Source organism: Sus scrofa, chromosome 4 (genome assembly GCF_000003025.6).
Source record: "Sus scrofa isolate TJ Tabasco breed Duroc chromosome 4, Sscrofa11.1, whole genome shotgun sequence".
Taxonomy (NCBI): Eukaryota; Metazoa; Chordata; class Mammalia; order Artiodactyla; family Suidae; genus Sus; species Sus scrofa.
This window is the reverse complement of record NC_010446.5, coordinates 95,491,345-95,507,743: the sequence shown is the minus strand read 5'-3', so window position 1 is coordinate 95,507,743 and position 16,399 is coordinate 95,491,345. Positions and strand designations below refer to the sequence as shown.

General features: G+C 41.2%; 1 protein-coding gene across 50 annotated transcripts in view; it reads left to right on the top strand.

The window, feature by feature from the left end:
* The window catches only part of UBAP2L (ubiquitin associated protein 2 like), a 48,679-nt gene that overhangs the window by 12,057 nt on the left and 20,223 nt on the right, over positions 1-16,399 (top strand). For 11 of the 50 annotated variants that reach the window (XM_021089782.1, XM_021089777.1, XM_021089776.1 and 8 more), the window contains exons 5-11: positions 1,501-1,669; positions 2,062-2,157; positions 2,568-2,613; positions 3,651-3,763; positions 8,046-8,098; positions 9,675-9,760; positions 12,307-12,478. In XM_021089782.1, coding sequence (XP_020945441.1) covers positions 1,501-1,669; positions 2,062-2,157; positions 2,568-2,613; positions 3,651-3,763; positions 8,046-8,098; positions 9,675-9,760; positions 12,307-12,478 — 735 coding nt within the window. Of the gene's footprint in view, positions 1-1,500; positions 1,700-2,061; positions 2,158-2,567; positions 2,614-3,650; positions 3,764-6,106; positions 6,167-8,045; positions 8,099-9,674; positions 9,761-12,306; positions 12,479-16,399 lie in introns of all 50 variants that reach the window. The other 39 variants (XM_021089773.1, XM_021089774.1, XM_021089762.1 and 36 more) reach the window with 5 other exon arrangements.

Here is a 16,399-nt window from a genome sequence, read left to right as displayed (position 1 = left end):
AAAAAAAAAAAAACTCATTAAAAAAACCTTTAAATTAATGAAGCTCCTTTTCTAAGGAAGGAGTGTTTTGCAAGACTGTTTCATTTATTTTGCTTATTACAAATATTCCTTCCTGCAGTCTGGAATGAACTGTTTTGAAGAAGGTTGAATTACATCAGCTTAGGATATATAGGGAGAACAGGGCAGATAGAAGATTTCCTATAGTCAGCATGTCTCAGGGCCAGGGCTGTGCTCTCCTGACTGCTGTTTGATTTCTTTTACTTAGTTATTTCTGTTATTGTTGTTATTTGCTTTTTAAGGGCCACACCCATGGCAAGTGGAAGTTCCCAAGCTAAGGGTCAGATCAGAGCTGTGGCTGCTGGCCTGTGCCATAGCCACAGCAATACCAGATCCAAGCTACGTCTATGACCTACAGTGTAGTTCATGGCAACACTGGATCCTTAACCCACTGAGCAAGGGCAGGGATCAAACCTACCTCCTCCTGGATACCAGTTGGGTTTATTACTGCTGAGCCCCAATGGGAAGCTCCTCTGCAGCGTACAGTGCAGCTCATGGCAATGCCAAATCCTTTTAACCCTCTGTGCCAGGCTGGGGATCGATCCTGCATTCTAGTGCTACAGAGACGCTGCCGATCCCACTGTGCCACAGCAGCAACTCCTGCTCTTCTTTAAATAAAGGAAATTGAAGTTCTTTGGTGGCTCAGTGGGTTAAGGATCTGGTGACGTCTGGGTACAGCTGTGGTGCATGTTCTGTCTTTGACTGGGGAACTTGCGTATGCTTAGGCACAGCTAAAAAAATAAAAAATTAAATTAAAATACATAAAGGAAAGTGGTGTGTATAGAGGAATGGGCAGTAGGTATAGTTGTTTTCCTCCTAAGTTCTAGATTGCTTAAATATGATAATATATTTGAGAGTCAGAGTTCCTGTGTGGCTCAGTGGTTTAAGGATCCAATGTTTTCACTGCAGCAGTTTGAGTTCCATCTCTGGTCCAGGAACTTCTACATGCTTCAGGGGTGGCCAAAAAAAAAAAAAAGAGTCAAATGCTATTAATTTATTCTGAATTCAGAGATAACTTTAGGAACTTTGAGTTTTCCTTTTTGTTTTATTTGACATGAATAATGCTATAAAAAATTGGGAGTCACTGAATCCAAAGGTAATTAGATTTTTCGACCCAGAAAGGAAAGAACCAGTGAGTGACTAGGTCCTTTGACTAATATGCTGGATGACTGGACTGGATAAAGATCTTGGTGACCCTTTTGTAAGTGATCCTTGCAGTTCATTTGCTATAAGCACCTCCCCTACAAAAAGGGCTTCCATTTTGCAGTGATATGTATAGAATTTGTTTTGAGGTTCTGCCTTATACCCTCCACTTAAACAGAAATAGATGTATTTTATATATGGATGCTGAGAGGAGACTGGTCACCAGTTGTCCCAGCTTTTATCTTTGGTTTCCTGATAGCACTCTATATTGACTAGACTGAATGTTCTGGTTTTCTTTAGCATTCCTGGGAGATGGTCGGGAAGAAGAAGGGAGTTTCAGGACAGAAGGACGGTGGCCAAACGGAGTCCAACGAGGAAGGCAAAGAAAATCGAGACCGGGACAGAGACTACAGCCGGCGACGTGGTGGACCACCAAGACGGGGAAGAGGTGCCAGCCGTGGACGAGAGTGTATGCATGGGGCTTTAACAAAACCAGTGGGTTAGTAATGCCTAGACTTCAGGGATGTCAGGGCCCTGCTAGGCTGGACCTGGTAACCATTATCATCTTTTTGATTTTTCTTAAAATCATCTGTTCTGAGACCTTGGCATCTCTTATATGCAGCCTTTTCTAGCAACAGCCACCAGTTTGGCATAAAATGACCTTGTAGCTATTTGTGAAATTATTTAACTGACAGCTCTCTCTTAGGGTTTATCACCATTCCCCTAGTAACCATCATATCCCATCCTTCCAGCTCATTTTCTTTTTGTTTTTGTCATCCCACCATCGTATGTATGTACCATTTCTATTGACTTTGCTCTGGCCATTTGTGGTGGTTTATTTATTTATTTTTTTAATTTCAGTTCGGGGTCAGGAAAATGGATTAGATGGCACGAAGAGTGGAGGACCTGCTGGAAGAGGCACAGAAAGAGGCAGAAGAGGTCGTGGCCGAGGCAGAGGTGATCAGTTTGTTTTGGGGATGAATATTGGGGGCAAGGAATGCTTATTAGTTTAGTAAACTCCATTTACTAATGGAGTTTAGATGGAGTCTGGATGCTTAATTGTAGGTGTCATGCAAATTCTAGATTACTGAGTGGGAGTGGGAAGAAAAGTAGATGTCATTTCTTCTAGTCTTTATTGTTGCTATTACTGTATTTGCTTGAGAATCCAGCAGTTTGATCAGGAGAGGAACAGTCTTGCCTGTATTAATGATTGTCCTACTATGTTATATTACTGATATGCTTGCTACAGACAGAGAAGGAACATCTGATGATTTCAACCACTTAACTTTCCAAAGCTGCCTCAGTTGACAAGGTAGTTTTATTTTATATCAGCTTTTAAAATACTTTTCTCTTTTTTCATTTTTTAGGTGGCTCTGGTAGGCGGGGAGGAAGGTTTTCTGCTCAAGGAATGGGGTAAGTTTCATTGATCCAATGTCAAAGTTTTTAATTTTTTTCCCTAAGCCTTAATGTAATATCTTAGAGTGGCTAATATCCTGAGGATAATATGCAGCTATTACCAAAAGGTGAGCAGAAAGGCTTCTAGATTATTTAGTCAGGTCGGTAGACATAGGGCTTATTTGAGGGAGAATTTTTTTTTTTAATCTCATGACTGTATTTGAATAAATACACCTACTATTTTCCCAAGATCTTCATATGGATTTTATTATTACTGATGTCCTAAGACCAAAAAGACAGACATGGATGTTACAGCATGAGGGGTTCCCATCATAGCTCAGCGGAAATGAATCTGACTCGTATCCATGAGGACTCAGGTTCAATCCCTGGCCTTGTTCAGTGGGTTAAGGATCCCAGCATTGCCGTGACCCGTGGTATAGGTTGAAGACACTGCTCGGATCTGGCGTTTCTGTGGCTATGGTGTAGGCCAGCAGCTACAACTCCGGTTTGATCCCTAGCGTGGGAACATCCATAATGCTGCGGGTGTGGCTGTAAAAAGACCAAAAACAAAAAGTATGAAATTATACCATGAAATTTTAGGTCAGCTGATAAGTGAAGAAAAGTAGACAGCATATAGGATTGTAGGAGGGGGTCATGGTTGATGTGGACTAGGAAAAGACAGTCACGATTCTGATTGCTCTCTTTTTTTTTTTTGCTTTTCTTTCTTTCTTTTTTGCTTTTTAGGGCCCCATCTGTGGCGTATGAAAGTCCCAAGCTAGGGGTCGAATCAGAGTTGTAGCTGCTGGCCTATACCACAGCCATAGTGACACAAGATCCAAGCAGTGTCTATGACCTATATCACGACTCATGGCATTGCCAGCTCCTTAACCCACTGAGCAAAGCCAGGGATTGAACCTGCGTCTTCATAGATACTGGTTGAATTTGTTTCCCCTGAACCATGACGGGAACTCTTGCCCTCTTTTTGAGTTAATTTTTACTGGTGATGTTTAGAGCTCAGAAAGTCAAGCCTTTTTCCTTTTTTTCCCCCATCCCAGAACCTTTAACCCAGCTGATTATGCAGAGCCGGCCAATACTGACGATAACTATGGCAATAATAGCGGCAATACATGGAACAACACTGGCCACTTTGAACCTGATGATGGGACAAGTAAGTGTCTGTTTTCTTTGTTTCTTGTCTCTTGAAACCTAAGGATATAATTTTTTTTTAGATTATAATCACATAAAAAAGGGGAGGAGTTTTTGAGTGTGGAGTCGGAGAGAAAGAGATGACAATTGAATTACCGTGTAATCTCTTTATTTACTGTGTGCCTATGGGCACATTATACATGCTGTTTTATTTGAACTTCATCACTAATTTATGAAGTGGGCATTATTTCTTATCACTTTCCAGATGATAGAACTTAGACTGTAAGAGTGGTTATGAAATTTACTAGTATTTAAACTCAGATGTTTGACTGTAAGGAAGCCTGTGCTCTTTCCATTGTACCTTTAATTCCAACTGTATTTCCTAGTGTTTCTGTTTGGCTACCTAGCTTTGCCTTTTGAAAAGATATCCCAGATTAATTAGTCAAACCTCTACTTGTAGAGATGAACAGGGCCTAGAATTAACGCTTACTGTTAATTTACTTGTTTTGGGGTACAGAGATAGGAAAATCTTTTTCTTGTCGTTTTGGAGAAATTGCAATATCTGAGCAAGAAGGGAGACTGGAGACTTTTCTAGCTCTCTTTGTTGGATAGTTTTGGGGTGTGGTGGAGCATTATGGGGTTTGCTTTTTCTTGTTAGTTTTTGGTGTACATCTGGGCAAGGTGTATGTATTGGGATATGTTAGGCTTGTAGGATACACAAAGATGTGTTCAGGAGTAAAAGGTACTTTCACTATGTTAAATAAGAGCAGCTGCTCGGTTCCAGAGTACATTCTTATGAGATCAGCTACCTCCTTCTGGCTGAGCCAGCACATGGAAAGCCTGAGACTCTTTCGCTTATAAAGATTGGGGAATGGGTTAATAGTAGAACATGAAATAGGCTCTTGACTCCTTATCTGTTTAAATTTACCTTGTCCCCTTTCAGAGATCAGTGATCTTAATCCTTTGTCTTTAGGAGGGTCTTTGGCACAACTTCTCATCTACTGCCCACAAATGCTATACCTCAGTCCTAAATATTACTTGCTTTTTTTTTTTTCATCAAGCTGTCTTATAAACTCATTTCTCATTTGTGGAGGCTAAAGTTGAGTTATTGTCAAGCTAGATAACTTTTTGACTTCTCTTAGCCATTTGACTATGAAATGTCCTTTTCTATTTTAACTTATGTGTTGGAGGCATTAAAACTGCTCCTCATTCATCTCTTGATAGCTTTGTAGAGTAGCGGTAATAGTCTGAACAACAAATACTATTTATTTTTTTGTCTTTTTGACTTTTCTAGGACCGCACCCGAGGCATATGGAGGTTCCCAGGCTAGGGGTCTAATCGGAGCTGTAGCCACTGGCCTACACCAGAGCCACAGCAACGGGGGATCCGAGCCACGTCTGCGACCTTCACCACAGCTCATGGCAATGCCAGATCCTTAACCCACTGAGCAAGGCCAGGGATTGAACCTGCAACCTCATGGTTCCTAGTTGGATTCATTAACAACTGAGCCATGATGGGAACTCCACAAATACTGTTTTTTGAGGTCTAGTTCTTGGGTATTTCGCTTTTTATTGTTGGCAGAAAAAAATAATTGAAGTTGAAGATTTGTTTTTGTTGTGAATAGAAAATCAGGCATGGAGTCCCAGTCCCAGATGGCGAGCCTTAGCTGTTTTCTGTGAGGACCTGGTTGGAAAAAGAGGGAAGGAAGAGGTGTGTTTGTTTATATTTAGTAGAAATAGCAGATTTGGGAGGCTAGGCTCAGAAATCTGATTTGTGACTGAAATAAAAATTATGTGATGCTGCTGTCATCTTGTTAGTGTGAAAGTGGTTTTTTCTTTGTTTTTTTTATTTTTTGTTTTTTGTTTTTGTCTTTTTGGGGCCCACCTGCAGCATATGGAGCTTCTTAGGCTAGGGGTCTAATTGGGGTTGTTGCCGCCGGCCTACGCCACAGCCACAGCAACACCAGATCCGAGCCGCATCTTCGACCTACACCATAGCTCACGGCAATGCCAGATCCTTAACCCATTGGGCGAGGCCAAGGATTGAACCTGCAGCCTCATGGTTCCTAGTCGGATTTGTTTCTGCTGTGCCACAACGGGAACTCCTGAAAGTGTTGAGTATAAATAGCTTCATGCATTCCCATCCTTATTAGTTTCATGATACGAACTTGATCTTCATGCATGATTTTTTTTGTGTGTTTTCATGATAGCAAACTTCAAATTCCCTTTTTAATTTAAAAAGAAACTCAAATCTACCCTTAAAATATCCACAGGTACAGTGGGAATTGTGTATTGGGGGCAAACATTCTCATTTACAAGCAAAATTTCACTGGTTGTTTTTTCTTTTCTTTTCTTTTTTGTTTCAGGACTTGATTTCATTGGGGTTGAGGGGTCAAATTATCCCCGAAAATTTGAGACTGCTCCTGGTATGATACATCCAGGCGCCTAACTGCCCCGGATACTTGATAGATTTTTATGAACTCAAATATCTGTGGATATGTCATTTTTCTGTCTTCCTGCTTTTTATTTTTCTGCCCTTTCCCCCCATATTCTATGCCTGTTTTCCCTCCTTAAAAATTTAGTTTAATGAATATTTAACATTTATGTTGTCTGTGCTTTTTGCTGATGGAATGGAAGTCCTAATCTGTTGTTCAGAGTATTTGCCCTCTTTCTGCTCCTTAATGCTTCTTCAGTGTCGTCCTCTTTCTTAGCCAAGACCATATGTCCTATGTAAGAAGGTGTCAAGTAGCTATCTACAGTCTTCTTTTCCATTCCAGGTGGAATCACCAGAGTACGGGGGGGGGGGGGGGGGGGATTTTTTTACATTGAGAGGTAGCCTCTCAATAGTAATAACTTCTCAGGTCACTTCTAACTCTAGGATTGTGTGTATGTAATAGCCTAGATTTTTGGATTCCAAATTGCCAGGGTGGTGTGATTGTCAGTAGGAAGGAAGAGTGGTATCACCAGAGAGGGAGAGAAGAATGTAGTTTGTAACTTGTCTAAACTGAGATTGGACTTCAGTTTGATTTGGAGAACATTGTCATTATTAAGTGGTTTGGAATTTCCCTGGTACAATTTTAACATTGTCCTGGGAAAAGCATTGCCTTGAACATGTTTTTCTCAAGCAAATAGGAGTTTTCATTTTTAAATGTTTAGAAGAATTTCAGATAGAAGAATTTCAGTTAGACTATTTCTCTTCCTTGACAATGAAATCTGATTGCCAGACCTTCATTCTTATAAGAAGTTCTCTCCATTTGGAGAGTGCTTTAAGAATTATTAAATATATACTGTTATTCTAGAGAAGAAAATAAGGGGTTTTCTTGTCTCTTCTACAGATATGTTCTTATTTCTTACGGTGGTCCTTCAGTTGAAGGGAGGATTTCTAGGTCTCATAGAAACTCATCCATATTCCTTAAGAATAGGCAGGTTCCCTTTTTGAGGATATTTGTGTACGTGAAGCAAAACAAGGGGATGTGGAACGTGGTCTGATTGCTTATGGACCTCTCCTACAGAAACTGTGTTCTGTCTGTATCATTACCAACATGAGGAAGTGTGTACACCTCCATTGACTGTGCCATGACCTTAGCAGCTCAGATTTCGTGTTCTCTGTGATGAGGATTAGTGTGATGACTAACGCATATACTTGATTCTTCAGGCTCATCTGATGTCTTCTGAAAACTGATGCATTGAGATTTCTTATAGTTAAACCAGTACGATTTGTGAACTTGACTTCTGCTGAGCATACAGTTTAAAACTCACTTCCCATGGCAGATAGGTGTCAGTGCTCTGTTTGGATTTCGAGCCTTTTCTTCTTCACTGCCCTTTCACTCTCATGTGGCGGCCATTGTGTTCCTCTGTGTCCCTGCTGCCATCTCTCTTCAGACTGCCTGCAGTATTATTATCTTAAACCAAATAGATAGAGTTTGCATATTTCGGGTTATCTATTGCCATTTCACTGAACTGATCACTGCGTCAGAGGAAGGGTCTTAACAAATTGCTTGGAGTCTCACTGTTTCTTGCATTTTCTCTCTTTTTTTTTTGTTGTCTTGCTGTCTTACTCTTTTTCCTGTTATAGCTGTGTAACAAAAACTGATAGCTGTGAAATCATAATCTTATTAAAACCCTGGTGTTCTGAGGTAACCCTTGCTAAAGAGTCTTTTCCTTACTCTGAAGCCAAAGAATCCCTTCTGATTACTAAATTCTGGTTACACTTTTGGCTGCCAAAAAATTTAATACATTAGTGTTTTCTGCACATGCTTTGTACTGGCACTTAAAGTTAGTTCATTGTTTTTCCTTTATTCCCAGGTGCATGGAGGACTGCAACAGAGGAGTGGGGAACTGAAGATTGGAATGAAGATGTAGGTATTCCCAGGTCATTCCTCATTAGTACCTTCTATCCCTAAGTGGTGTTTAGGGATAGAAAATGGGTATGTTTCTACCCTTCAAAATTCACCCTTAAGATTCTGACCCAAAACTTTTACATCCAAAATAGTGTTCTGAGCCAGAACATTTCACATATGTTATATGAAGGAGACTGGGCATGAACAGGACTCTGTGGAACCAGACTATGGAAAGGGCAAGTGCACTTGTGTAAGTCTAATATCTGATTGTCGGATTTATCCCAGGAAGACATGGTGGTTGGGTAGGGCACCAGAATGGAATTAGGCAGGTAGTGTGTTGAGTAACAGCTTCTGGTGGCACATGACTCTACTTGGAGCAGTTCAGTTACTAGATTCACATTTACGCCTTGGTGTATGGTCCTGTAATTGGCTTAGAGGTGGGTACGAAATGAGAGTTATAATACTAGATCCTTAGGTTTACAGTCTAGTTGGCTTTGGAAAACACCCCCCCCTTTTTTTTAATATATCTCAAAGCCCAACTTGGTGACTGTAATTGAAATGAAATGAATATATAGGTTTGGCCATCTTCCAGCTTGACTAAACTTGGAAACCTCATAGATGGGTGGCACAAGGTGGTACATAAACAAGCTCTGTGAATTCACTGGAGTATTGCCCGAAGGAAAGAATTTTGCTGATCACTGGTCAGTCAAGCTTTTGCTGTGAATTATAGTTTTCTGTGATTATGGGTGAAATTTCCTGTTTGTATTGATTCAGGCAAGACAGAATATAGTATGAGGAAATGGTGTGTCCAGCTGTTGGTTTTCAGGCCTGAGTTTTAAAATGTTAGATGCATCAACGTGAGGGGGTGATTCTATTGTAGCTGAGTCAGACTGCCTTATGACTACTTTCTAAGATTTAGCTTGTCTGCTTAAGCACCTTTTAGAGAATGATATATTTGGGAGAGCAGATTCCCTGTTTTTAGTGGGGAGATTTTAATGGAAAAGTTAAAAAAAATCAACTTTTGAACAGTAGCAAGAGTTATTTCCTACAATGGCTTATCTAATTGTAGTGTTTTCTAGTGGAGAGATGAGGTGTAATAAAGTCACTTGAAGGCAGAAAGTGCATGTTGTTAAAATTATTCCTGAAAAAAATCTTAACTCACCAGCACTTGGGCTTTTAGTGTTCCAAAGCCAAGAATTAAGTTTTTATTTCTGTGTTCATCTTGGCTGTGATCTCCCTTTCGTTGAGAGGAGTAGTGTGGTTTGGATAGAGGTAGGAGTTGGTAACTCTAGTGGGAAAATGCAGATGCTCTATTTTCCTGTCTAGCATATTCACCTTCCTATAAGTTCAGTGTGCATATTACATGACTCCACTAGATTTTATTGGGTTTCTTGATTCTACCCTCTCTTTCGATAAACCATTGTGCATAGATAGAAGGGGCTTGAACATTGGTCCTTTCCGGATTCTCAGGGTGGATAGTTCTCTCTTCTAAGGGTTTTCCCCTTTTTCTTAATGTTGACTTCCCCTTATCTATACCAGGTTTCTGACTGTAACCTACCTAACACCAGGAGTGACTAATTCCTCTGTTTTCCAGCTTTCTGAGACCAAGATCTTCACTGCCTCTAATGTGTCTTCAGTACCTCTGCCTGCGGAGAATGTGACAATCACTGCTGGTCAGAGGCAAGTGTGTGGTATAGTTCAGTTATCTTCTCCCAAAGGAATCTGCTAAGTTAGCTGTAAGGAAGAATGGCACTGGGCCTTGATAGACTCCCATGGTGTTGGTGATAATGATAAACATATCACATTAGGTTCTTATTAGGTTGATTGGTAGATTTGTAGGAGCTCACACTAGTTAATTTATGAAGCGGCAATCCATGTATTACTGTTTTAAAGCTAATTCTCCCAAAGTAGCCCTTCCATACATAGGTCAGCCTTGTCAGCATCACAGGCATTGATTAAAATTTAGAACAGCATAAACTTATCTTGTGAGTCAGGTAAGGAAAACCTAAAAGTGGAAAGTTTTCGTTTATTTCTGAATTTTGCAAAACTTTTCAGTAGCTGCTTTTGGGGGGGGCACACCCCAGCTTGTGTAAGTTCCCCAGTCAGGGATTGAACCTGAGCCACAGTAGCGCCCCAAACTGCTGTAGTGACATGCCATATCCTTAATCCACTGTGCCACAAGAGAACTCCCCTCTCTTGCTTTGTAATTATGATCTTTGTCTGCTTAGCCGAACTGAGTATGGTGACCCTTTTTTCCCCTAGAATCTGGCTAATGAATTTTTAAGAATTTGAACATAGGTATTGGGGTCAGTAGAGGGAGATACACTCACCAGGGAATATTTTTATCCTGTGAAAACCTCTTTGATTATTTCTAGACCTGGGTATGATAGCTGTTGACTCAAAATGTCCTAAAGAGAAGTCTGATAGGAGTAGGATGTTAAGAATGTCATTACCAGAGGTAATGTGTGTGTTTTTTTTAAATGGTATCAAATATATATGATTTTTTTCCGCACTGGGTATTGTGATTATTTGACACCAGCTAGGTGTTTAGCAGTTTAATTGATTTCTGGCACTAACTCTCTAGAGTTAGCACAGACCCAAGTTGGCAGCTTAGTACCACAAGACTGCCTTTATTTCAGAGGTTAGCTGCAAATAGGTGCCCAGGTTACTACCCACACACACATTTCTGCCCAGCTGACTACAATCTTGAGGGTTCAACAGCCCCCTCCACAGGTTATTTGCTAGAATGACTTAGAGAACTCAGGAAAACATTTTACTTGTTGTCACTGGTTTATTATAACCAGTACCCTGGAACAGTCAAATGGAAGAGATGCGTAGGGCAGCGTATGGGAGGTAGAGCACAGAGCTTCTAAGCCCTCTCTGGGTGCTGCCCTCCCAGCCCTTCAGTGTGTTCACCAACGCAGAAGCTCACTGAGTCTTATTGTTCAAGAGTTTAATCAGGGGAGTTCCTGTTGTGGCTCAGAGGAAATGAGTATTCATGAGGACGCAGGTTTGATCCCTGGCCTTGCTCAATGGGTTAAGTATCCGGCATTACTGTGGTACAGGTCTCAGACACAGTTCGGATCCGTGTTGCTGTGGCTGTGGTGTAGGCCAGCAGCTGCAGCTCTGATTCGACGCCTAGCCTGAGAACCTCCCTATGCCTTGGGTGCTGCCCTAAAAAGACAAAAAAGAGTTTTAAAGTTTCATTACATAAGGAATGATTGATTAAGTCGTTGGTGATTGAATTCAATCTGTAACTGCCCTTCCCTCACTAGACATGGGTGATGTGTAGGCTGAAAGCTCCAACTCTCTCACCACTTTCTTGGTGTTTCTGGTGACCAACCACCTTCTTGAAACTCTGGGGGGGCCCCCACCCTGAGTGACTTTATTAGTATCAACTGTGGTTGAAAGGGACCAATTATGAAAAGCATGACACTCCTGTTACTCATGAAATTTGTAAAAACCAATAGTATATATTTTTATTATACCACAAGTAACTTGAAATTTTATAAAAATTGGAAAAAATTCCCCAAACCCTTCTCGTGCCAAAGCCACTTGATGCTAGCTAGCATTCTAGTATGTAGTTTTATTCATTAGACATTGGCGATGACAGGTATTCAGTCATCATAGGTGACTGAATTAAGATCATGGGTGAAAATTTGTAAATTTTGATCCAGTTAGCAAGTTGCTGTATTTAAAATTAACATTCAGTATTCATTAAATTGGAGTTCCCATTGTGGCACAGCAGAAACCAACCTGACTAGCATCCATAAAATGTGGGTTCAGGTCCTGGTCTTGCTCAGTGGGTTTGGATATGACATTGCCTTGAGCTGTGGTGTAGGTTGCAGACAAGGCTCGGATCTGGCGTTGCTGTGCCTGTGGTATAGGCCAGCAGGTACAGCTCTGATTCGACCCCTAGCCTGGGAACCTCCATGTGCTGCGGGTGTGGCCCTAAAAATAAAGGCCGAAAAACCCCAACAACATTTCATTACACTAATTTCATGAATGTTGATATTTAAGAAACACTATGGATGGCAACCTCATTGGAACACAGCTAGATACCGTCATGGCTCTTATACATCCATCACTTATTTTGATGAATTAAGCATCTCTGGCTTTGTGTTTCTGGGGAGTGGACTCATTTTGATTTATCATAATCTGAGTCAGGTGTTGAGGAATGTTAAAATGTTCAGTCATTATTCATCAAGATCCCATCTCTCCACTAGAATTGATCTTGCTGTTCTGTTGGGGAAGACACCATCTTCAATGGAGAATGATTCATCTAATCTGGATCCATCTCAGGCTCCTTCTCTTGCCCAGCCGCTGGTGTTTAGTAACTCGAAGCAGAGTGCTATATCACAGCCTGCTTCAGGGAACACATTTTCTCATCACAATATGGTAAGTAGGAAACATGGTATATCCTAACCAAACTTTTCTGCAACCCTAGCACATACATACAATACTTACTTTCAGTGACACCCAGAGGTTTGGGGCAGAGTAAAAGCATCTTATTTTGCCTTCCTAAGCTGACTTGGGTGTAGAGACGTTGAGTTGGGTAGGAGGGGATAACTCTAGAAGAGAATTTAACTTTGGACAGACTGAGTCTTAAAAATGAGTTAGCATCATTTATTGAATACTCATTGTGCTGAACATGGTTTGCTGTTATTCATGAAGAGAGGAGATCAATGACAACCAATTTTAATCCTTTCGCAGTACTAATTAAGCATTGATGGGAGGTTGTTGCAGGTCCCTATTTCTTCTTTCTTTTTTCTTTTTAGGGCTGTACCACACCTGCAGTATATGGAGGTTCCCAGGCTAGGAGTTGAATTGGAACTACAGCTGCCAGCCTATACCACAGCCACAGCAACACCAGATCCAAGCCATGTCTGTGACCTACACCACAGCTCACAGCAACGCCAGATCCTTAACCCACTGAGCAAGGCCACAGGGATCAAACCCATATCCTTACGGATCCTAGTTGGGTTCGTTACTGCTGAGCCACGGTGGAAACTGCTAGTTTCTTATTTTTTGATGGAGCAAAATTACCATATATATTTACTTAAACCAGACATTTCTGAGCTAGGCTTCTGAAAACTTGGGGTCTTCCTGAATCTGCCGCCTTACCAGCTGTTTCTCTCTCTCTCTCTTTTTTTTTTTTTTTGTCTTTTTGCCATTTCTAGGACCGCTCCCACGGCATATGGAGGTTCCCAGGCTAGGGGTCCAGTCGGAGCTGTAGCCACCGGCCTACACTAGCGTCACAGCAACGCAGGATCTGAGCCACGTCTGCAACCTACACCACAGCTCACAGTAACGCTGGATCCTTAATCCACTGAGCAAGGCCAGGGATCGAACCCACAACATCATGGTTCCTAGTTGGATTCGTTAACCACAGAGCCATGACGGGAACGCCTCTCCCTTTCTTTGTAAGTGAGACTAAGAATGCTTTATAGGGCTTTAGGAAGATAAGTAAAATAACGATACCAGTTCCCATTGTGGCTCAGTGGTAACGAACCACCTAGTGTTCATGAGGACACAGGTTCGATCCCTGGACTCTCTCAATGGGTTAAGGATCCAGCGTTGCCATGAGCTGTGGTGTAAGTTGCAGGCTGTCATGTAAGCTGGCAGCTGCAGCTCCAATTTGATCCCTCTCCTGGGAGCTTCCATATGCTGTGGGTGCGGCCCTAAAAGACCCAAAAAAAAAAAAGCTTTACAAATTTGATGGTAGTAGTGGTATTAGTTATTAATAACCTAGAGCACTTACAGCAAATGGCTTGTTCAGAATATTTTTAAAAATTCAAGGTCATCAACTATGGCAGAGGCTAAATAACTAAATAAAAGATGATGTAAGAACCAATTTTCTTAATGGTCAGCAAATCCTAAGTAGTATTTCTTTGCCTCTTCGCTTTTACTTTTCCTGTTTATTTTTTGGTGGAGGGACACCATTTTCTTTGTCTTCTGAGCCGAAGGTGTAGCATATGGATGTTCCCAGGCTGGGGGTTGAATCAGTGCTGCACCTGCCAGCCTGTACCACAGCCATAGTAGCACAGGATCTGAGCCCTGTCTGCGAGCTACACCAGAGCTCGCAGCAATGCTGGATCTTCAACCCACAAATTGAGGCCAAGGATTGAACCCGCATCCTCATGGATGCTAGTCGAGTTCTTTACCACTGAACTTTGATGGGAACTTCCTTTTTTTTTTTCCCCAACTATAGTATTAAGAAAGTGTAGTTTGTAATACACTTTTATTTTTCTAGTAATAAGTTTAAAGTAATTTATTCAACTAGAAAACTGCTGAACTCTAATCTAGAACTCTTAGTTTTTATTTTTATTTTATTTATTTTATTTTATTTTGTTGTCTTTTTGCCTTTTATCGGGCTGTTCCCGAGGCATATGGAGCTCCCAGGCTGGGGTTCTGATCAGCGCTGTTGCTGCTGGCCTACGCCACAGCCATAGCAATGTGGGATCCGAGCTGTGTCTGCAACCTACACCACAGCTCACGGATCCTTAACCCACTGAGCAAGGCCAGGGATTGAACCCTCAACCTCATGGTTCCTAGTCGGATTCGTTAACCACTGCGCCACAACAGGAACTCCTAGCACTCTTAGTTTTTAACTGTTGTCTTAAAATAGTTTTTTGTGTTAGTAGTAATTTGATGTTTGATACTCTGCCATATGAGTGGTGACAGATGAAAAAAGACCAGAGGAGGGAAAAAGAAGGAAACGTTGAGATTAAAAGGAAGAAAGAAACAAAATGGGACAAAAGTCGTAGGAAGATACATTGAACATCAGGAAATAACTCCAAACCCCCAAGATATGTCATATGACTGGAAAATGCGTTAAGTGCTCTTTGTCACTTTTATATTGCCTTTAATATCTGGAATTGAAGATTCTCAACCAAATCCCAATTCTGATATCAAAAAGCAGTTTTTGTGATGTTCTCTTGTGTTGCAGCAGGTTAAGGATCCAGGGTTGTCACTGCAGGGCTTGGGCCGCTGCTATGGTGCAGGTTCAATCCCTGGCCTGGAAATTTCAGCGTGCCATGAATGTGGCCAAAGAAAGTTTTCAGTATACCTCCACTTTAATTTGTGTCATGTTATACGTTAATATAAGCACTTTTCTTTCTAATTGCTTGTATTAATCAGTATGCTGTTTCCATTGAAGATAAATGTTAGAGGATTAATTCTTTTAAACTTTAATATATGTGGGAGTTCCTGTCGTGGCTCAGTGGTTAACAAATCTGACTAGGAACCATGAGTTTGTGGGTTTGATCCCTAGCCTCGCTCAGTGGGTTAAGGATCTGGCATTGCTGTGAGCTGTGGTGTGTAGGTCTCAGACGCTGCTCGGATCCCATGTTGCTGTGGCTCTGGTGTAGGCCAGCGGCTACAGCTCCGACTCGACCCCTAACCTGGGAACCTCCATATGCCGCAGGCGCGGCCCTAAAAAGACAATAAATAAATAAATAAATAAAATGTAATATATGACATAGGAGCTGCGCCCCCCCATTATCGTAACATATGAACATTCTGTACCTTTAATAATGTTTCACACTTGCAGAATATTTGGTAATCATTGCTGTGAGAGATCATCTGTCTATCATAGGCCTATACTTTCAACTAGAGTTCCATTGTTTTTGTTTATGTAGTCTTAAGATATAGACTGAAGTGGGAAAAAATGTATTACCTTGAGTTAGACAGATTCGTTTTGTATAAGCACTGCTCAATAATGAAGATCATGATATGGTTAAATAAGAACTTGAAGACTACATTAAATATTAAATAAATTTAATTATCATTAAATTAAATTTTTGGGGTGTTCCCATTGTGGCTCAACAGGTAACAAACCCGACTAGTATCCGTCAGGATGTAGGTTCGATCCCTGGCCTTGCGCAGTGGGTTAAGGATCTGGCATTGCCAGGAGCTGTGTAGGTTGCAGATAGTGCTTGGATCTGGCGTTGCTGTGGGTGTGGTATAGGCCAGCAGCTACAACTCTCATTCTACCCCTAGCCTGGGAACTTCCATATGCCACAGGTTTGGCCTTAAAGAGCCAAAAAAAAAAAAAACCCCTTGGAGGTTCTGGAGAATAGTCAAGGCCACATCTCTTGGACTAGGGCTGGTAGTTTTACTTGCTAATAGGAATAGAGAGACTCCCCCAGAAAGGTTAGTAAATTTTGCTTTGTTACTATGATTACCCTGTAGAACTTCGGGGAAAAAAACACAAAACAACAAAATCATATTGACTCATTACCTGACTGTCCAGTGCAGAAGTTGGGATGGCCCCTTAATTTTTCATCTTTGTCTCTGATAGTTACTAGAAGCATTGAG